The sequence below is a fragment of the Penicillium digitatum genome, chromosome 4, assembly GCF_016767815.1.
Source record: "Penicillium digitatum chromosome 4, complete sequence".
NCBI classification, from domain to species: Eukaryota; Fungi; Ascomycota; class Eurotiomycetes; order Eurotiales; family Aspergillaceae; genus Penicillium; species Penicillium digitatum.
The window spans coordinates 3252909-3273477 of NC_089387.1; the positions used below are offsets into that span (position 1 = coordinate 3252909).

The following is a 20569-nucleotide window of genomic DNA, read 5'->3' on the forward strand; positions in this document are numbered from 1 at the left end:
TCGTCACAACTGACGTAAATTCTCCTTTCGGCACTTGGTCGCTGCTCTTGTTTCAAACACCATGCGCCCCTTCCAAGGTGTCCGGCCTCTGTCATGGACTCGAGTTGTTCCTCGCGTTCACCGGCAAACGCGATGGGTTCAAATTCGCGCCGCGCCCTCGGGAGTGTCTCCCGTTCATGGCGATATTCTGCCACTCGCTAGCACGCCGAGCTCTGTTGAATCACGAGGTAAAAGCAATTCCTCCGAGGCCTTTTAATTGTGGTACTGATAGCGAGGACAATTAGATGCGCGATTCGATGTGGTCGGCGCCCCATACTCGCTTCTTTCCGTTTCGCTCTCGGCCTCGCAGAACCTATACACACGACGCGGAACACTGGTTGGATTAAGTGGCAAGGCGGATAACGTATGCGTCCTCGCCATTATGTTCTCCTGTAGGAATTATCACGCTAACGCATTCTCTGCGCAGGTTATTTCCACCTTGAGTGTTCTAGAACCTTTCCGGAGGGCTGTTGTAGGAGTGCCGTTCCTTTATCAAAAGGTAAGACGCGCGATGCAGATCAGGACCTCTAGACAGCGATTGACAATTCACTAGGTCTCTTCACCAACCCCTGTCACAGCTCTCGTTTCCGTTCGATCTCCCAATACCTCCTTCGCCGTCGTGGACGTCAATGGTTCCGTTGACTGGATGGTTGCCCAAAAACGGGCTCTGCTTGCATGGACGGGCCGATCACTGACCATCAAGCCGACGATCAACACAAACCTGGTGAGTGGAGCTGCAATTGCATGAAGGGAAACATCAAGCTAATTTACGCAGAGTTTGTCCCATTGGGGCAGCTCCGAGGTGACTGGCAGAGGTTTAATCGCGTTGGTTGGAAATGGACAGTTGTACTCGGTTGAATTGAAGGATGGCGAGCAATACATCGCGCATCCCAGGTATGACCCCTCTGCGATTGCGCGTCTGACGTCGCTAACATTCGATCGACAGCAACGTGGTTGCTTACACCATGGCCTCCAACCCGCCTCAGCCCTACCGTTTCAAATCCACCACGCTCACCTTCCAGGTCCCAGGTCTGAAGACACTACCAAGACTTCTCCAAAATGCCAAGTTCGTTCGTGATGTGTCTGATTCCAAAGCATACAAGTCCACTATGCAGTGGTTCCACAAGCTGCGCACCTGGTCTCGAATGACCATCTGGGGAGATCGAGTATGGTAGCCTCTTTGAGCCCTTTCATAGTAGCCAGCTAACCATGTCATCTAGCTCTTCTTGCAGTTTGATGGTCCCACGACGATCCTCGTTCAATCCCGCGGTCCTCGTATCAACGATGTCTTGTCCGCACAGGAAGTTAATGAGATTGCCAATGCTCCTAGTGGCTTTACCTCGCCTGCCCCTCGGTCTATCGAAGATGCAAAGACATTAGACGAGAAGCCAGAAGCCGACAAGACAGAAGCCGAAAAGGCCGTTAGCAATATCGCTGGCCTGACGCGCTCTGTCGCGGAACTCGAGCAGGAAATCCAAGGAACGAGCCAAAGCGTTGCGACGGTTCGCAAAGATGGAAAGGTCAAAATTGAGGAAGTTACTAGCACAAACTAAATGAACGACTCGCTTCAAAAGGGTCGGCTTGGAGTCCTCTTCGCCTTGGGTGTTGTACGGGCTAGAGTGGTCTCCAATTGGGATGATTATCACGTTGAATCCTGTACAGTATGGGCATTTCTTTTATCTTGGCAATCGCCAATCAATCTCATTTTTCTTCCCTTCTGATCTATGGATTCTATATAAGAGAGAGAGTGTGTGTGTGTGTGTGATAAAGAGGGCATTGAAAAGGGTACGGTTACGTCACGCCGTGGAACGGTTTGGTGATATGTGACAGCCAATACTAAATAGTGAGATTGAGATACGTATTGTGGCATATTTAAGAAACCCCAAGGACTGATAGGTTTAGGTCGGGGTTGATGCATGCACATGACCCTCATTTCCTATTTAGACCTCCGAATAGGAAGACTGTGTTGTTCTACTTCCTAGCAGAATTTCTTTTTCGATCTCTTTTTCGAAGAGAAAGCGTCAATAGAACTCTCCCTGTGTCTGTCTAGGCACGATGGATGTATCCATCACTACCATGAATGGTCGGCTTGTTCCATTCGGTTTTCATTCGGTTCGCAACTTATAACCGAACAGAATTGAGAATCTGGTTCTATTTTCATTTCCACGATGTCACTAAATACAAACAGCGACACACAAGCAGACCTCAACTCGGATCTGTTGTTTCAGGTTTAAAAAACAACTTGCCCATCTTCCCAAAGAGGTAAATATCCCGGGAGAATCAGCTAAATCCGGGCCATTGCAGACAAATCCGACGGTCCAAGAGGGGGGGGATATTTCCGAAGAACAATTGACCGTAAAAAGAATCATTCCATTGCTATCTAAAAATCAGTTCCCAGCTCGGATTCTCAGCTCGGATTCTCAGCTCGGATTTAGCCAGAAACCGATTGTCCAAGGTTATGACAGCTTCACTTTTTGACAGATTTTTTAATTTTTTAATTTTTTTTTTTTTCCTTTAAATATCACCATGTCCCAAGTTTAATCGACAACCCTAAAGCTTCAGGACCAAACGGGTTGACAGTGAGGGAAGTTTAGAATCAAACTGGTCCAACACACAGTTTGGTTTCTTCATTTTTGAGATTTCCCGTCTTTATTGGAGATCTTGGAGATCTATAAATTGGTGATCGGATTTCAAAATCCAAAGTTCTAAATATCTCAAAGCAGATAAACAGATCAAGTCTACAACTCGAACCTTGCTCGCCGACAACGATGGCTCCCTCTGTCGATAGTGCCACCACCATTCCGGTTATGAGTGTGGATGGAAATGGGGACCCAGAGAAAGGACTCGGATCATCGGGAAAAGATGAACCACTTTCTGAGAAGGCAAGTGCTGCTGGGCCAGCACCAGCAACACCGGCGATCGATCCACCACCTGATGGAGGTGCGCAGGCATGGCGAGTCGTACTAGGAGCTTTCTGTGGTCTATTCGTCAGCTTTGGCTGGATCAACTGTAAGGTCCCATGTTCTGTCCGAATGCATGAGCCCAACAAGATGCTGACATCATGCAGGCATCGGAGTCTTCCAAGATTACTACCAAACTCACCAACTGAGCGAGTTCTCCACTAGCACAGTAACATGGATCACATCGTTAGAGACCTTCATGATGTTCTTCTGCGTGCGTAGACCATTCTCCCTGAACAGCTTGACATTTCCTCCCAGACACATCCTCACATCCTCCTCAGGGTCCAATATTCGGAACCATCTTCGACAGCTACGGTCCGCGCTGGATCCTGCTCACTGGCACATTCCTCCACGTCTTCGGTCTAATGATGGCTTCCCTTTCAACAAAGTACTACCAATTCATCCTCGCGCAAGGAATCTGCAGCCCGATCGGCGCAAGCGCCATCTTCAATGCCTCCGTCAATTCCGTCAGCACTTGGTTCGCTAAGCGTCGGGGTTTCGCCCTCGGCGTAACAGCCGCTGGATCCAGTCTGGGTGGAGTCATCTTCCCGATCATGGTCACCCAACTGATTCCCAAAGTCGGGTTCCCCTGGGCGATGAGAATCTGCGCATTCCTCATCTTGTTCATGTTGAGTCTCGCCAATCTCACGCTGAAATCAAGATTACCGCATCGCCCGAAGCCGTTTGATATCCTGAATTTCCTAAGGCCGTTGGCCGAGTGTGAGTTCGCGCTTACGCTTGCTGGTGCCTTTTGCTTCTTCTGGGGTATGTTTTTGCCGTTCACTTTTGTTATTACCCAGGCGGAAAGATATGGCATGTCTACCCATCTTGCTGGGTATCTGATTCCAATTTTGAACGCGTCTAGGTAAGTGGTTGACTTCTCCTTTCTAATCCATCCACCTTGGTCTTGTTGATGAATTAACCATTTCCACTTAGCATCTTCGGACGCACCCTTCCAGGTTATCTCGCCGACAAAGTTGGCCGCTACAACATGATGGTTGCAACAACGTTCTTCTCGTCTCTTCTCGTCCTCGCCCTCTGGCTACCGTCGAGAGGCAACATCCCAGTAATTGTGTTCAGCGCCCTCTATGGCTTCGGCTCCGGTGCGTTTGTCTCACTTGCACCGGCCCTTGTAGCGCAGATCTCCGATCTTCGTCAGGTGGGCGTGCGTAACGGCACTTTCTTCGCTGTCATCTCGTTTGCAGCCTTGACTGGTACGCCTATTGGCGGTGCTCTGGTGCCAGATATTCTCCATGATGGTTATACTCGACAGCAGATATTCTGTGGTGTTGTTATGATTGTTGGGTCGACTTTGTTTGTTTTTGCCAGGGGGGCTGTTGGGGGATTTAAATTCACCAAGGTGTAGTAATGTGAATTTGTGCCCTGTGTTGTAGCTAGCAGGAGATATAGCATGGGACTAGATATGTATTTACTCGATCCATCTTCATCTGGTGATGCCCAATCCAGTTTAATAGAAACAATAAAAAAGGGCAAAATCCACTAGGAGAATGCTATAGGCAACAGAATTCAGGACGTTTTCAACGGTACCTAGAAGTACACGATTGATGAAAAGAATGCGGCTTGGCCTTCCACCAAGGCGAGATCCACCGCAACCATGTCAAGCGCCCAACCACCCATCCCGGGGTAGTTGGTGCGCCCCACCAAACGCAAAAATTTCAATTTCTCATTCAAATAAAAATACTATTTACACGTAACCACCATGTCTATCTATCTACCAATTTCCACTGTGACTATCTCTTGCCACCATTGAAGCTTCATGCTCAGCTTCTAATAAATCCCTTGCTTCCTGGGCCCGTTGTTGGGCTTCCAATTCTTTGGCCTGTTTTGCCTGTAGCCGCTTTAGCTTCTTAGCATCGGCATCCTGTCTTTTTTACCATCATCCTATTTGCACATATAGGTGATAGGACACTGCCTTTAGTCCTAAGAAGCGATTTCCCATTTTTTGGTGTATTTGCAGTTGATTTGTGGAACTGAGCCTTCTTCAAAGAGGCCTTTAACAATTCAACCTCTTGGGACAAAAGCGTATTTGCATCTGCACTCCGTCGAATATGCCTCCGAACGCTTTGAGATAGATGCTCAATCTTCTTTAGATCATTGAGAAGCTTAGTATTAAGCTTTTTAACCCGCTCAATGGTATCTGGTGGTGAATTGGTGGCTGAGCTTGTAAAATCCGGGGGGGGGGGGGGGGTTGGCGTAAGAATCCTAAGGGGGGACCCTTCAGCTTCAAGATCTCTTTGGCGTAGAGGTTTAAGAATAACCTCTGGATCTAGGGGCCAGATACCCCTAGATTTAAAAGATGATCTTATTGTTCTTTGGGTAAAAGCTTCATCTCTAGCCGATTGAATGATCCGGAAAAAATCCCGTTTTTTGCTTGCACTTCCACCCCACATAACAATCTCATTATTCATCGTACGAAAATGATGTTTTAGGCTTTGGAATGCTGGGCCATCGAGCGGTTGACAGAGATGTGTTGTATGGGGTAAAAAGAAATGTGGGATGATGTTTTTTTGTGTGCAAAAGTCGATAAATTCGAATGTAAGATGGGAGCCATGGTTATCCATTAAAAGAAGCCTTGGCCTACCCTTCTTTACTAACTTAATAGTAGCTTCATGAAAGGAGAATAGCCATTGAAGGGCGGTTTCATCGTCAATCCAGCCATTGGTAGTAGGCTTAATTCGAAAATCGGTAGTAGTGATATTCTCATACCACTCCTCCATGTGGGTATTACCCTTAGGTAAAAACCATGGTAGCATCAACCAGCCATCGGCAGAGATACATTCAATACCAGTAATTGATTCCGACTGGCCTCCGGTAGCAATATAACTGGTTGTACGCGAGGTAATAACCTTACGTGCTTTACCTTCGCCAATTCGGTAGCCGGTTTCATCCCAATTGAAGATCTCGTGTGGAAGAAATTGGTGATGCTTCATAACCTGGGTAAGGTTATTAAACCAAAGAAGCAAGGCGCCGTAATCCTCACTATCAACCCTCGATTTCTCCTTTGGATGTTGGGTGATATAGTTGAATCCAGGGGGTAGTCTTGTGATGAAGCGATAGGCCCAATTGTGGCCGACAACCCGATCTTCACCAGCCTTCTTTAGAATAGCATTTGCAGCACCCTCAACCATCTCTGCGGTAGGTGATGTATACGCACTATCTAGGGATTGAACCCAGCTAGTGAGCGCCTTTTCTTGAATTGAATTTAGGGATCTGGTTATTGTGGCACGGTCGGTATAGGACTGACGGCCATGAATCCTAGCCCTAAGCCGATGGTATGGTACGTCCAATTCCCGCGCTAGTTGGGCGATGTTAGGCTTGTTAGCCTAGGAGAAGGCTTTGACTGCAAGCTGGATTTGGATTTCCATTTTTTAGTTCGGTCTGACGTCGTGGTGTGGTGTAAAATAGGTACAAAAGTGATAATAAATTGGAAATTTTGCGTTTGGTGGGGCGCACCAACTACCCCGGGATGGGTGGTTGGGCGCTTGGCACGGTTAGTGATCCAACGTTGTTCTACAAGACGATCCTCATTTCTCAGGAGCATACAGTCTTTCATCTTTAACGCAAAGAAAACACATATCCCCAACATGGCTTCAATCTTCTCAAGATGATATGATCTGTTACAGGCCGTGAGAGGCGCAAATGACCACATTCTTCACAGACCAACACGTTCCCGGCACCAATCTGACAGGACAATGGACCGTTATCTCCGGATCTTACAAAGGAGTTGGCCTTGAAGCAGCCAAATACTTCGCATCATGGGGCGCAAACATAATCCTCGCCTGCTGCGAACCACCCGCATGGGAACTACACCCAACAGCCGCTGTGGACGAATGCAACGCCCTCACCGCGGCGAACGGGCATTCGTCCACTATCGAATGGTGGCAGATTAACCTGGCGGATCTCAGCAGCGTCGAGGCTTTCTGTCAAAGATGGCTTCAAGGCGACCGCCCTTTGGACATCCTGTGTTAAAATAAATGCCGGCATTCCAGAATCTACCAAGCAACCCAATCCAACGAAGAATGGTTCCCAGCTAGTTCATCAGGTGCGTTTTTCTCTTGTCTTCTTCAACCTCCTGGGGCATAACAGACACTAACAAGCCCCTTCCAGGTCAACTTCTTGTCTCCTGTGCTACCGACCCTACGACTCCGACCATCTCTAGCTCGCAGTGCCGAACCTCGAGTCATCTGCACGACTGCTTTCACCAACTCGGGGCCTTCGATCTGGACCATGTCAATGGTGGACCCGGCCAGAAGGGCGACGATTATCTGAACAATAAGCTTGACTTCCAAATGTGGGTTGCAGAATTGCAGTCCAAGACTCCTCAAGAACCCCGACTCCCTCCATATCACAGTCAACGGCGTTCATCCCGGCTTTGTGGCTTTCGGGTATATGGGTCCGTCTTCAGGCCACGGGAAACGCCGCAAGTGGACTGAACTTGCTTTTGTTTCATGTCGCTATCACGTCTCAGGGTGGGTTAGCTATTTCTCATGCTGCTGCCGATGTGGAGTTTGGACCAGAGCCTAAGAGGCAGGGTGTTGGCGTGGAAAATGGGCGGGGTGGAGGGAGATACATCAATCGGATTTGGGAATGACCTGCTCAATCACCTTTTAATGACCCAAAAGCTAGATCCAGATTATGGATGCAACGTGATGAGGAGCTCAGGTTACAAGAGACGGATCTTCTAACAGGGCTGGATCTATAATGTGATGAACCATGTGCCACCATACAGTCCGAAGGGTAAATGCTTAAAAACACCAAGAAAGAATATCAGAGATTGTATTAGAGAACAAATTAAAAGAACGTCTATCTAACTGGCCGTGCCTGCTGGTCGGCCATAATTGGGAAAACGAAAAACTAAAAGGAAAGATCTTGGATAGTTGAGATGAAAAGGCTGTGACAACAAAAGGGAGCAATGAGGAAGGATTTTCCCAAAGTACCTAGGATAAATTCAAAGCATAGACCAGAATACCAAGCAAGAGTATAGACAAGAAAACGCCGTAGCACCGTCGCTGAAGGCTGATGCAAGAAGAGAGAAAAAAAATCCAACACGCTCCGGTAGATGTCGCCCAAAAATGCAGCAGTCACGCCAATACCCCTTGTCTCATGTTCTCGACCGTCTTGACCCCAACACCTTTCAGCTGGCTCAGTTGCGCCAGGCTGTTAACCTGGAATTGGGACTGGTCGGAGACGCTTCCACTGTCGGTTATATCCAATAATGTCTGGTCCATCTCGCAAAGGCAATCAACAAGAGCCTCTGCTTTCTTGGCGCCCACTCCTTTGAGCAATTTGATCTGGCTCACATCCCGCGAGTTGATGATGGAAAGGACGTGCAAAGTTCGGGGAGAGATGGACGGGTTCTCACTATCAAGGAGTTCGGGGGTTTCCTCGATCTGACTGAGCTTGGCTGAAGCACGCTTCTTGTGTCTTGGGCGAGGAACATCCTCGTCGCTTGAAAAGCCGGCTTGATGCTGGTCCATGTATTCATCCTCGTGGCTTTCTGCTTCGCGTTTGCCAAGGGTTTTTGTTGCGTCCTTCTTGAGGGAGAGCATGCTACCCGTGCTCTTGAGTGGGCAATGGACTTTCTCTTCCCAAGTCTTTGCAAGAACGCGCTGTTTCAGAGCAGCAATCTTGCCTGCCAGCTTCTCATTATGAGGGAAGTGAGGAGCTGCCAGTTGATACATTCTCAAGGCTGAGCTGTCTTCACCACGTGCCTGGTGTTGTTTAGCCATCAGCAGGTACGACAGGCCCTCGGCCCGCGCATCTTCTGTGCCATCAATGCGCTGTTCCAGTTGCTCCAGTCGCTTTTTTAGCTGCTCATTAAGCTCATCGGCTTGCGTCTGTCTCGACTGTTCGCTCACGGCCCGCACTGCTAGGATCTCCTCGACCTTCCTCTCAACCATCTCCTCAATCCTAGCAGCCGAGATGTCATCATGGCGCACGGTGGGTTGCGCACCGAGAGGCTGACGAGCGAGCTTCAGTGACGGAAGACCGGAGGGGGCGTTGGAGGTCGAGGTGCGTTTCGGTGCTTCGGGTTTCCGAAGCTGGCTAATAAGCTTCGGTTGCGGCTTGTCCGAATACACGCTGAATGCCTTCACGGGCTTGCCGTCTTCCTTTTCTGCGGAGTCCTTTGCAGCGGACGCCGGCATATTTACGTTCACAGAAGCAGTTAGTGCACGCAAAGGTTGCCGCGTGCCTATAGATGACCGGGTCGATGGTCGGGCCGGACCCTTGAACATGGGATCGTTTTCTACTTCGCGGACCTCGATCTTCCGTGTGCGATTGGCAACGTTCAGGGAGCTGATTGTGTCAAGATGGTAGGAGCGAACAGACGCGAGGTTAAGAATCATCACTGTCAAGCCATTGTTCTGCCCTAAGGACAAAATTCTTGTCATCTTAGATTCGCGGTATGGGATGCGATGCTGCTTCTTGTTGATAGCTTCGACACACTGTGCCAGAACAAACAGACTCTTGTTAATGCTAGCCGATTCAACCATGCGCTCTTTGTCATTTTCCGTCCTTCGGTTGTCTTCAGATCCTGCAAGATCAATAGCAGATGCAGTGCTGACGCGAACCTTGTCGGAAGAGGAGATGGTGACCTTCACGCCGAGAACGGCGTGAGATCGAGACGAATGGGCGTTGAGCTAAATTGGTATCTTTAGCAGGAGAGTATAGACTTCAATTTTGGCAAGTGATCATACCTTTGTCGCGGAGGTAGATCGGTTAGTGTTGGCCTGGTCATAAAGCTGCTCAAACTCCTTCAAAGTAGTACATGGCTTCTCACTCAAGCCGCAAACCACAGTTTTGCCGCCATTATCTCGGAGGGGAAGACCTGACAGTGTGCGCTTCTCGGGCGGCTCGAACAAGTCGTACACCTTGTCGTTGTAGATTTCATAATAGCTCAGGGCAACCTGAACCGTCGTCTGTTCATCGCTATCCTTCTCAATCTTCCTGCTGCGTCTGTAGATGCCACTGAGTAGCCGGGGAATTACACCCCGGTCTGCCAAGGTTTTCCCCCCACGCATTGTGTGTGTCTTTCCTGTTCCGGTGACGCCGTATGCGAAGATAGTCACGTCGAATCCGTTGAGAAGATGCTTGATCGTTGGCGCCACTGTTACTCCAATCAACAAACTGACCCATCGCAGTCCTGGTGAGATCTTAAGCACAACTCACCTTCAGCATCAAACAGCTCCTGCTGCGACACATCCGCATCGTATACCCCATTGAACTGGAACGCATACTCTTCTCCCTCATTCTTGGGGTTTGGAATCCGAACCACATTATCCCTGTCCCTCAATGCCGCCAATTTCTTGTCGCTTTTGTCACTCTTCTCGCCATTTATAGACTGACGTAATTTGGAGTCGGTGACAGCTGAAGATCCTGTTCGAACGATCACATCGGCCTCCCGTTCGGACTTGAGAAGGGGACGAATACGCGCAACAACTCGGACACTCATAGTGGCTGGATGTTCATTCAATTGTCGTCTGATGGTCTGGGTCTTGGACGTCAGGGGCGCGAACCAATCCAAATGAAACCAAAGGAATGACTATAATAAAATTAAAGGCCAAAAAAGAGAACAATAAAGTCCTCCACGAAAAAAAACAAAGAAACGAAACTAACTACTTGGTGTATGCAGAACTGAAGGTTGTGGAACGTGTGGAGGGGGGTTCTCCTGTGCGGCAGCGTGTGGTTTGTGTTGGCAGGGCAACGGCCTTGTGCTCTACAACGTACGGCGTTGTAGAGCATACATTCTTGAGAGTCGAGCACACCACAGTGGGGATATGCATCTGGTCTGATACAATTTGAAAAAGGGTATCATTTTGGAAATATCATAGTCTCATTACTACGACTGACAGCACAGTATAACCTATGGACATGTACTGAGCTTGGACCGAGGCTTAAGTGTTCATGACTGACCAGCCCAGATACCTAGAGATCTATGTAGATCAGCTCGATGGCAACAAGCATTGCATATACACAATTCAATAACTCCACATTGATATCAAACCCGTACGCTAAATATCAAATGTTGTCGCATATAAAATTACACGCCTCTCGTCACATGTCCTCTGGTCTCTGATTGGCCGGACCACTACGACCTAAAGGCCACCGTAGACCATCATCACCGCCTCTCCCACACTCTCTTGGTTACTTCTGGTGAGCTGTCATCTGCCTCGCCACTGCCTTTTGTGATACTTCTGGGGTTTCTAAAGGTACGGTCTTCCCTGTACACAACCAGGTTCGCTCTGTTTGGTTGACAAGAAATTGATTGTGGGGTTCCAGGAGCTGTTACCACCCGCCTCCTCACATCGATTCCACCCACCGACTTAGTGACGAGCGCAACCATCTTTTCCTCCCAACCCTTGAGTTCGACCAAACACAACCCTCTTGACTCTAATGGCAGCACCACAAGGGGGATTCCCTCCTCAAGAAGGGTATGGTCAGCCCGTTTACGGCTCCCCAGAACCCACACAGTCCCCGGTCCATGGGCAAGGCGCGCCAGCGCCAGCCGCAGGTGGAAAGAAGAAGAGAGCTTACGCCGGTGAGGCATTCGGTTTTGGCTCCGGTGCCAATGCTGCACTCGGTGGACAACCCACGGCTGGGGGTGCTTACGGGGCCTACACTCAACAGCCTCAAGTTGCAGGATATCAACAACCGGCCTACGGTGCGGACCCCAGACAGATGCAACCCGCAGCGCCGTCATATGGCGCACCTGTTGCCGCAGATGTCTCCCAGATGACACAGCAATTTGGTGGAATGGGCATGAGCGAACCTCACCACATGCCGCCCCCGCAGCCTGTGGCCCAAGCCCCTATGCGACCTCAGGTCCAGCTCAACCAGCTTTACCCCACGGACCTTCGATCCCAACCTTTCAACGTCGCTGAGCTGGACTATCCCCCTCCTCCAGTTATCTTGCCTCCGGGAGTATGTATATGCTAGATTGCATCTGGGGTTGATGTGCTAATAATTGATAGACCAGTGTTTACCCATCGCCCGAAGCTAATTGCCCTACGAAATACATGCGCTCTACGCTAAACGCTGTCCCCACAACTAACTCCCTTCTGAAGAAATCAAAGTTGCCCTTCGCCCTTGTCATCCAACCGTATGCCTCTCTTCACGATGCCGAGGACCCGGTTCCTGTGATACCAGACCAAGTCATCTCACGATGCCGACGTTGCCGTTCCTATATCAATCCCTTCGTCACCTTCCTCGACCATGGCCATCGCTGGCGTTGTAATATGTGTAACCTGACGAATGATGTGCCACAAGCCTTTGATTGGGATTCTACACTGCAAAAGCCCGCCGATCGTGCGCTGCGTGCTGATCTCAACCACAGCATGGTGGAATTTGTTGCGCCGCAGGAATATATGGTCCGACCACCTCAACCTCTGGTCTACCTGTTTTTGATTGATGTGAGCTATGCATCAGTAACCAACGGTCTTTTGGCCACCACCGCTCGCACTATCCAAGAGAGCCTTGATCGCATCCCGAACGCAGACCGCCGTACCCGCCTCGGATTTATTGCAGTGGACTCAAGCCTGCACTACTTCAGCATTCCCCGGGATGAGTCAGAGTCCTCAGAGCCCCGCATGTTGGTTGTCAGTGATCTGGATGAGCCTTTCCTCCCCATCCCCGGTGATCTCCTGGTGACGCTGAGCGAATGCCGGGAGAACATTGAGGTCTTCCTCCGCAAGCTGCAGGAAATGTTTCAAAACACCCAAAACAACAGCTGTGCCATGGGTGCGGCATTGCGAGCTGGTTACAAGTTGATCTCTCCCGTTGGTGGAAAGATGACCGTGCTGAGCTCATCTTTGCCCAACATGGGTCACGGAGCGCTCACTATGAGAGAAGACAAGAAGGTGCTGGGCACTAGCAAGGAATCAAGTCTGCTCCAAACCGCAAACTCCTTCTACAAGAGCTTTGCAGTTGAATGTTCAAAAGCTCAAGTCTCCGTGGATATGTTCCTCTTCTCCTCGCAATACCAAGATGTGGCATCTTTGAGCTGCTTGCCCCGCTACACTGGTGGTCAGACCTACTTCTACCCTGGCTGGAACGCTGCACGGACTGAAGATGCAATGAAGTTCGCCCGTGAGTTCTCTGACTACCTCTCTTCGGAGATTGGTCTGGAGGCCGTTCTCCGCGTGCGTGCAACCACCGGTCTGCGCATGAACACCTTCTATGGCAACTTCTTCAACCGTAGCTCTGATCTCTGTGCTTTCCCGGCCTTCCCTCGTGATCAGGCCTACGTGGTCGAGGTGGCCATTGATGAGACAGTTACAAAGCCAGTCGTCTGCATGCAGGCTGCTGTCCTTCACACTACCTGCAATGGTGAACGTCGTATCCGTGTCTTGACCTTGGCGCTTCCCACGACCCAAAATCTGGCAGATGTCTACGCCTCCGCTGACCAGCAAGCCATTGCCACACTCTTCAGCCACAAGGCCGTCGAGCGCACATTGAGTAGCGGCCTCGAGCCCGCTCGTGAGGCACTTCAGGCCAAGATCGTGGAGCTTCTGCAGACCTACCGCAAGGAGCTTGCAGGAGGTAGCGTCAGCGGTGGTGGCCTCCAGTTCCCTGCTAACTTGAGAGCCTTGCCCGTCCTGTTCCTTGCGATGATCAAGAACGTAAGTGTTCCCCTCTCTTTCTTTTGATCGGTGTTCGATGCTCACCATTTTTCTGTAGCTCGGTCTTCGCAAATCCGCCCAGATCCCCACGGACATGCGGTCGGCAGCTCTCTGCCTTCTGTCAACCCTGCCCCTACCGCTCCTCATCCAATTTATCCACCCGAGAATGTACTCCCTCCATGACATGCCCGACAATGCAGGTGTGCCTGATCCCCAGACCGGCGAAATCGTCCTGCCCCCTGCTGTCAACTTGTCCTCGGGTCGCCTCGTGCCCTACGGTCTGTACCTCATCGATGATGGTCAGACCCAGTTCCTCTGGGTTGGCCGTGATGCTGTTTCACAGCTTATTGAGGATGTCTTTGGTGTCCCTGACAAGTCGCAGCTGCGGGTGGGCAAGCAAACCCTCCCCGACGTTGAGAATGAGTTCAACCAGCGTGTGCGGGCCGTGGTTGAGAAGAGTCGGGATCACCGGGCCAAGGGTGTGGGCAGCATGACCGTGCCTCACCTGTACATCGTTCGCGAAGATGGCGAGCCCGGTCTGCGTCTCTGGGCTCAAACAATGCTGATTGAGGACCGTGCCGACCAAAGTGTCAGCTTGGATCAGTGGATGGGTTCCTTGCAGGAGAAGCTTTGAGCCCTGCTCTGGTCATAGTATCGGTCAGCACTGCCGATTTGTCCTCAGGTTGTGCAGTAATGAGGATGCTGACCGGTGGGTCTTGGTGGACCATGAAAAATCGTTTTTTCGCAAGTCCCCCCGCCTGTACCATTACGTTGGGGAAGATTGCGTTTGGGTTTCTATCACGGCGGGCATGTTTGGAGTATCTAGTACTAGTAGATCGCTGGGTTATAGTTGACCGGCGATAGGCGCTGATCGCATCTATGAAGAATTAACGGCATCATTTTTTCTACTTTTACTTTTTATTTTGGTACCATAATAATTTGATTAGGTCAATCAAATGAATTGAATCTTTCAAACAGTCCATGGGTGCTCAGCCCTCAATTCAGGGCTAGTCCTTGGGTAGTCGTCCAGTGGCATTGAGAACAGGCGCCACGTAGCCCTCCTGTTCCCTTTCTCCGTCTGTTGACTCGATGGTAGACGATTAATTGCCACCCCGCAATTGACTATCTTTGAAGTCAGGTTGTTCATTCAAGGCAATGGAAACTATTGATGCTATTGGTATTATGATACTCGAAATGAGGCCACAGCTCCAAGTTTGCCCACTAAGGATGCTGAGGCTAATACGCAGAACCATCCCCTAATGTATGCACGTTCAACAACAAGCAGGGTTGCACATCATTACGGCAATAGATTCAGTAAAGCTGCCGACATTGGCTCTGAGATGAATCACGAAAGGGAATGTTTCCGTCTTGATCAAACACTACCATTTTCCTACTCCAATAGCAAGAGATGAAAGCCTTCCACGGCATTCAGTAGGCCGGTCACACTTTCAATCATGACGTTGAACCTGTGCATGATGCGCAATTGCTTAGCAACCGTGATATCCACAAATACCAAGCCAGAAAGTCTGCCCAACTTCCTATACATACAATATGGTCTAAAGCAGTCATGTCTTCAGGTCGGGTCTACAACATCAGTTGTGCTGTGGCGACGATGTCACCATCTCTTTCGCTTCTGAGCATGATATATTGAACCCATGTCAGTGAATTGGGTAAGATCCACCACTAGCCCTTTCAAATTCTCTATCAATGTAGTTGGTGGGTGGAGAAAATACAAAGATCTTGCCGAGGACCGCTTATACTGGGTCATGAACAACTAAGAGGGAATCGTACGAAACAAGCCAAAGCCCGATTTTATCTCTGTGATGAGCATAACTCGATCAAGAATGGAATCCGCGCTTGAAGCACCTACGGAATACTTCTCACCCAACTCGGGAATGGCAATCCACCACCCTGTGTACGGATGGCAAGCTCGTCTACAAACACCCAATCTGAGACTGCTTATCGTGCTTTGTGGCAAAGCAACAGACATGAACGAATTCCGGCTCGGTCTTCTTGGTCTACCTTGGGTTTATGTCAAGATCTTCCTAATGAATGCAGATAGGGTGTCCACGTCACCATTGCCTTGCAATCGAGCTACCGAGAATCAGCACTTTCCATCCCTATGTCGATTTCTTATATGTGCAGGTGAACATGCTGAACATGCTGAACATGCCGTAATGCTTTGTCATTCATGAACTTCTAAAGCGACCCTCTCTGATACAATGTTTCGTTCTCTGATTTTGAGATGCTGGAACAAGCGACAGTGGATCTACCACAACATGTAGAACAAATTACGCGTGTTCAGTCGCATGGTCAGAAGTGTCTTATCTATCTCGGGAAGATCAACCATCCAGATCTGAATCAGTGTAATCTCATCGTTTAATTTTTTGGGGAGAAGAGGGGGGAGAAGGGGTTTGCAAACTGCCATGTTCTTTTGCCTCACTCATGAAATGAAGGGGAACATTCTACTCACGGACCAGGGACGCTGCTAATTGGGGACACTCCAGGTAAGCCCTTGGATCGAACCGCCTTTAGCATATACTGAATAAGCTGATTGTTGACCGGAGATTAGAATATTGAAGGTCCGTCCTCCGTAGTCTATATTTTAACAGAGACAAGGTTTCGAGTATTTATAGGCCACTAGAAGAGTCCACATGGTATTCTATTTTGAACAGAGCAAGTTTTAGCGCCTTTCCGTGACAAAGCGTAAGCTCTGAAATTAGTGCCATGAGTAACCGTGAACACCCTCATAAAGCAGCACTGTGGGAAAATTGCACGGCCCATAGAACATTTCCCCGATTAATGGGATACCCCTTGGGACTAGTGAAACTAGGAATGGTGGATTCTCCAATCAGGATGAAACTAGCACCTCCTATGCGGTAGAGCGGGCAAGTTGATTGTGACAAGTTTCGCCAGGTGCAGTAGCGCCGTCCATAGAGCGCGACATGTGAGAGACTTTGGCGCTGTGGCGGAGATCCCTAGATCGCTCTGGTATAGGTGTACTTCTGCACTACTTTGTGATATATGGGTGATATCAGCTTAAACCAAGTACCTGATAAGTAGTTGTGGAGATAATCAGTGATCCAAGGTTCCACGTCCATCAAACCAGAGAAAGCGGACAGGGGGGGAAACAGTAACAGACCACTCTCCCTCTACCTTGTACTTCCTCTCTCTACACTTCTCTAGGACCGTCACTCCTGTTTTTCTTCCTTAATTGACACCAATTCCCGTGGATTGCTGAATTGAAACCACTGTGTTTCACCACATTGCCGGATCTTCAAAGCTCTCTGCCCCACGACTTCCCATACGGCCCCGTTCTCCAGCTTCACCTTTTCTCATCATCTTCTCCTTTCTTCTCAATTTTTCTTAGCTTGCACAGAGAAAAAGCAAGAGGTAAGTCCCAGTCTAGCCCTGACCCGTTGTGATCCCGCATCAGAGGATGACCCCGCTTCGGAGCGTCTAGGCTCGTCCTCTCCACGCGCAGCAGCATCATCACCGTCAATTCCACTAACATACCACGTTCTTAGGCTCCAAATTTACTACCGTGTTCCTGACCTGGCACCGAAGCCCGTGATCTTCACATCCAACGCCCGGTCTCTTGGGTCTAGACGCTGTACCTGTCACATCTCCTTCACCCGGAGCTTCGTACGACCAGGGTACCTCTCTACCTTTTCTACTCCGCGCTTTGCATTCCCTGAGATCTCGCCAACCTCCGAATCCCAATTCTGTCGAGAGTCTGAGCGCCTTTGCGAAAAAAAAAACTAATTCGATTGCGGCGCAAACGAAAGTAAGCCTTATCTCCCGGTTTCCGTGAATTGTCGTTGCCTTTGTTCCCTCTGTTCCCTCGAGCTGGTACTTGTGGTCGAGTTGCTCGAGAATCTTGAGCGATTAGCCTTGGGTGCTATCTCTCCACGTTCCCTGGACTGTGAATCGCCAGATTGTGCGCGATTTTCCATCTACTGTTCTCATCCCCAGTCCCTGTTTCATTTACCCATGGATTGTGTTCGACCTTTTTTCCACTGGATCCCACGGATTTTGAAAGCTGACGATCACCCAAAGGATACGTTTACCAAAGAAACCGTTGGCAAGATGGTTCAGCCAAGCCCTCCCGCGGGAGGATCCCGAAAGATCTCCTTCAATGTTTCCGACCAATATGAAATTCAAGATGTTATCGGTGAAGGCGCCTATGGTGTCGTCTGGTAAGCAGTATGAGCCTTTTTGTCAAGGCTCCTCTAACTCCATGCAGCTCTGCCATTCACAAACCCTCGGGGCAGAAGGTTGCCATCAAGAAGATCACCCCCTTCGATCATTCCATGTTCTGCCTGCGTACACTGCGTGAGATGAAGTTGCTGCGATACTTTAACCACGAGAACATCATCTCCATCTTGGATATTCAGCGGCCCCGTAACTACGAGGGATTCAATGAAGTTTATCTGATTCAAGTACGTCGACGCTTGCCACCTGACAAGACGCGTATGTATGAAATATGCCTGGTTCACTAACGGCATGTAGGAGTTGATGGAAACAGACATGCATCGGGTTATCCGCACACAAGACCTCTCAGACGACCACTGCCAATACTTCATCTATCAGACCCTGCGTGCACTCAAGGCAATGCACTCAGCCAACGTGCTCCACCGAGACTTGAAGCCCTCAAATCTTCTTCTCAATGCCAACTGTGACCTGAAAGTCTGCGACTTCGGTCTGGCTCGTTCGGCCGCCTCCACCGACGACAATTCCGGATTCATGACAGAATATGTGGCCACACGTTGGTACCGTGCACCAGAGATCATGTTGACATTCAAGGAATACACCAAGGCTATTGATGTGTGGAGTGTCGGCTGCATATTGGCTGAGATGTTGAGCGGAAAGCCTCTCTTCCCTGGCAAGGATTGTACGACTCCACTTCTCCATCTGAGCGGCAAGAGCAAGAACTGACAACCCCACCTAGATCACCACCAGCTGACCCTCATCCTGGATGTCCTCGGCACACCCACGATGGAAGATTACTATGGCATCAAATCCCGCCGTGCCCGCGAATACATCCGCTCCCTTCCCTTTAAGAAGAAGATTCCTTTCCGCGCACTCTTCCCCAAGAGCAATGATACGGCTCTGGATCTCCTCGAGAAGCTGCTTGCTTTCAATCCGGCTAAGCGTATCACTGTCGAGGAAGCCTTGAAACACCCTTACCTCGAGCCATACCATGATCCCGAAGATGAGCCTACTGCACCGCCCATTCCCGAGGGATTCTTCGATTTCGACAAGAACAAGGATGCGCTGAGTAAGGAGCAGTTGAAGCGTGAGCTTACCCTTTGAATCTGGTTCTGGTCTTCTCTTGGTATCTCTGCTAACCTCCCTTCAGTCTTGATCTACGAGGAAATTATGCGGTAAATCTGGACGTGGCAATTTCACATGATCTTTGGTTAGTTAGGAGGATGCTAGATTCCATTCTGCACACACTTTAACTTGACAGCGTGATTTGATACATGTTAGAGATAGCAGGGCAACTCAAAATACGAGTATGAGTTTTCAAGTAAAACAGCTGACTTGCACCATCAAACCCTACACTGCCCTTTTGCTAGTTTCTTTACAAATGGTTCCAGCTCTACATCTAGGTATATACACCCACCCTACACAAGCACACAAAGTACATAGTTGGATACACCCCCATCTATATCAACCCCTCAAATCCCCACCCACAAACTTCTCAATACCCTCAAGCACACCCTCAGGACTAGGCCTCGGTGCACAAACATGCGCCTCAAACCCAAACTTCTCCCGCAGATGATCCCGCGTCGTAGGCCCAATCGTGGCAACAAAGACCCGTCTACTCCCATTTCCAGTCCCAGATCCAGTCCCAGATCCAGCAAAGGGCCCCAATCCAAGAACCCGTAACATAGCCTCACACCCCGTCGGCGAGAAAACAACAACCCAAACATCCCCAGATTCCTGACTCACCACATCGGCAAAATCCCCTTCAAAGGACTCCATCACACCCGTCTCGTACACAACGAGCTCCTCGACGTTCACCCGCTTCTCGATCGGTAAGGCTTTGTTCATTAGTGTTTTCGGGATGATATCCCGCCGCACTTCGCCGACAAGAAACAGGAGTGCTGGTTTATTTGTCGGGTAGAGGGAATCATAGTGGGAGAGGATGAGATGCGCGAGATTCTCTCCGGTTCCTGCGTCTGCGCCGTGGATGAGGGCGTCTGGGAGGTATGTGTCACGGAGGGTTGTGAGGGTGCGGGCTGTGGCTGGACCGACGGTGTAGAGGATTAGGGGTGGGGTGGTTTGGATGTTGAAGGTTACTATGTAATTGCCGTTAGTTGGGGTCTGGGTCTGGGTTGATGTGGGGGGGGGGGGGGGGGGGGGTGGGATGGGTTGTTGTGCACCGTCTTTTTCATCTTCGATCATCTGCGCGAAACCCTCGACTGCGCGCTGGCTGGTGAAGATTAGGCCGCCGTATTTCCTCGGGGTGGATACATGGTTGGTGAATGCCCCTGTGCTGAATAGATCGCGGACTTGGGTGAGGTTGTTTTTGAGGAAGCGGTGTTCTAGGACTGGGATGAAGTTGGGGGTGTAGTTTTGTGCGGAGAAGAGATCTTCGTAACCATCATGAGGGGAGGATTTTGTTTTGAGGAGGAGGATTGAGGTTGGAGGCATTTTGGGGGGTAGGTTGGGGTGTGAAAGTGAAGGTGAAGGTGAGGGTTAGGGAGGATTGGAGGTGGAACTGAGATGATGTGATCGAGTGCGGGGAGCTCTGGGGAAACCGAGCTTTTCGATCTTGGGTCTTTTGGGGAATGCAATGGGTTTGATCAAATTTGTGTTTTGAGTCTATGAGTCTACGAGGCTACTAGTCTACTGTACTGTGTTCATACACTCATCCAACAAAGGAAATCGACTTTGATCTAGGAAGGCTTATTTACACAA

The 20569-nt window shown here is 49.7% G+C and overlaps 7 protein-coding genes across 7 annotated transcripts; 5 read left to right on the forward strand and 2 right to left on the reverse strand.

Annotated features, from left to right (window-relative positions):
* Nucleotides 1–61: 61 nt before the first annotated feature.
* Pdw03_1101 (Mitochondrial protein Fmp26, putative) lies at nt 62–1592 on the forward strand (the record flags this gene model as incomplete). Its single annotated transcript, XM_014679347.1, has 7 exons — nt 62–227; nt 285–403; nt 467–538; nt 593–763; nt 815–933; nt 986–1205; nt 1260–1592. 7 exons carry the CDS (start codon nt 62–64, stop codon nt 1590–1592), a joined length of 1200 nt encoding a protein of 399 aa, XP_014534833.1.
* Nucleotides 1593–2807: 1215 nt separating this feature from the next.
* On the forward strand, nt 2808–4365 carry Pdw03_1102 (Short-chain dehydrogenase/reductase SDR; the record flags this gene model as incomplete). Its single annotated transcript, XM_014679348.1, has 4 exons — nt 2808–3048; nt 3107–3213; nt 3281–3864; nt 3936–4365. The coding sequence occupies 4 exons, from the start codon at nt 2808–2810 to the stop codon at nt 4363–4365; spliced, it is 1362 nt and encodes a 453-aa protein (XP_014534834.1).
* Nucleotides 4366–6659: 2294 nt separating this feature from the next.
* Nucleotides 6660–7453, forward strand: Pdw03_1103 (Short-chain dehydrogenase/reductase SDR; the record flags this gene model as incomplete). Its single annotated transcript, XM_014679349.2, has 3 exons — nt 6660–6984; nt 7051–7062; nt 7128–7453. The coding sequence occupies 3 exons, from the start codon at nt 6660–6662 to the stop codon at nt 7451–7453; spliced, it is 663 nt and encodes a 220-aa protein (XP_014534835.2).
* Nucleotides 7454–8101: 648 nt separating this feature from the next.
* Nucleotides 8102–10473, reverse strand: Pdw03_1104 (Kinesin family protein; the record flags this gene model as incomplete). Its single annotated transcript, XM_014679350.1, has 3 exons — nt 8102–9661; nt 9719–10128; nt 10191–10473. 3 exons carry the CDS (start codon nt 10471–10473, stop codon nt 8102–8104), a joined length of 2253 nt encoding a protein of 750 aa, XP_014534836.1.
* Nucleotides 10474–11414: 941 nt separating this feature from the next.
* Pdw03_1105 (Protein transport protein Sec24, putative) lies at nt 11415–14273 on the forward strand (the record flags this gene model as incomplete). Its single annotated transcript, XM_014679351.1, has 3 exons — nt 11415–11942; nt 11993–13639; nt 13698–14273. 3 exons carry the CDS (start codon nt 11415–11417, stop codon nt 14271–14273), a joined length of 2751 nt encoding a protein of 916 aa, XP_014534837.1.
* Nucleotides 14274–16663: 2390 nt separating this feature from the next.
* Pdw03_1106 (MAP kinase, conserved site) lies at nt 16664–19030 on the forward strand (the record flags this gene model as incomplete). Its single annotated transcript, XM_014679353.2, has 9 exons — nt 16664–16687; nt 17010–17032; nt 17167–17295; nt 17339–17426; nt 17699–17838; nt 17886–18081; nt 18152–18533; nt 18591–18938; nt 19002–19030. 9 exons carry the CDS (start codon nt 16664–16666, stop codon nt 19028–19030), a joined length of 1359 nt encoding a protein of 452 aa, XP_014534839.2.
* Nucleotides 19031–19315: 285 nt separating this feature from the next.
* Pdw03_1107 (Tetrapyrrole biosynthesis, uroporphyrinogen III synthase) lies at nt 19316–20302 on the reverse strand (the record flags this gene model as incomplete). The annotated part of the gene is made up of 2 exons (XM_066099806.1): nt 19316–19947; nt 20032–20302. The coding sequence occupies 2 exons, from the start codon at nt 20300–20302 to the stop codon at nt 19316–19318; spliced, it is 903 nt and encodes a 300-aa protein (XP_065957533.1).
* Nucleotides 20303–20569: the final 267 nt, after the last annotated feature.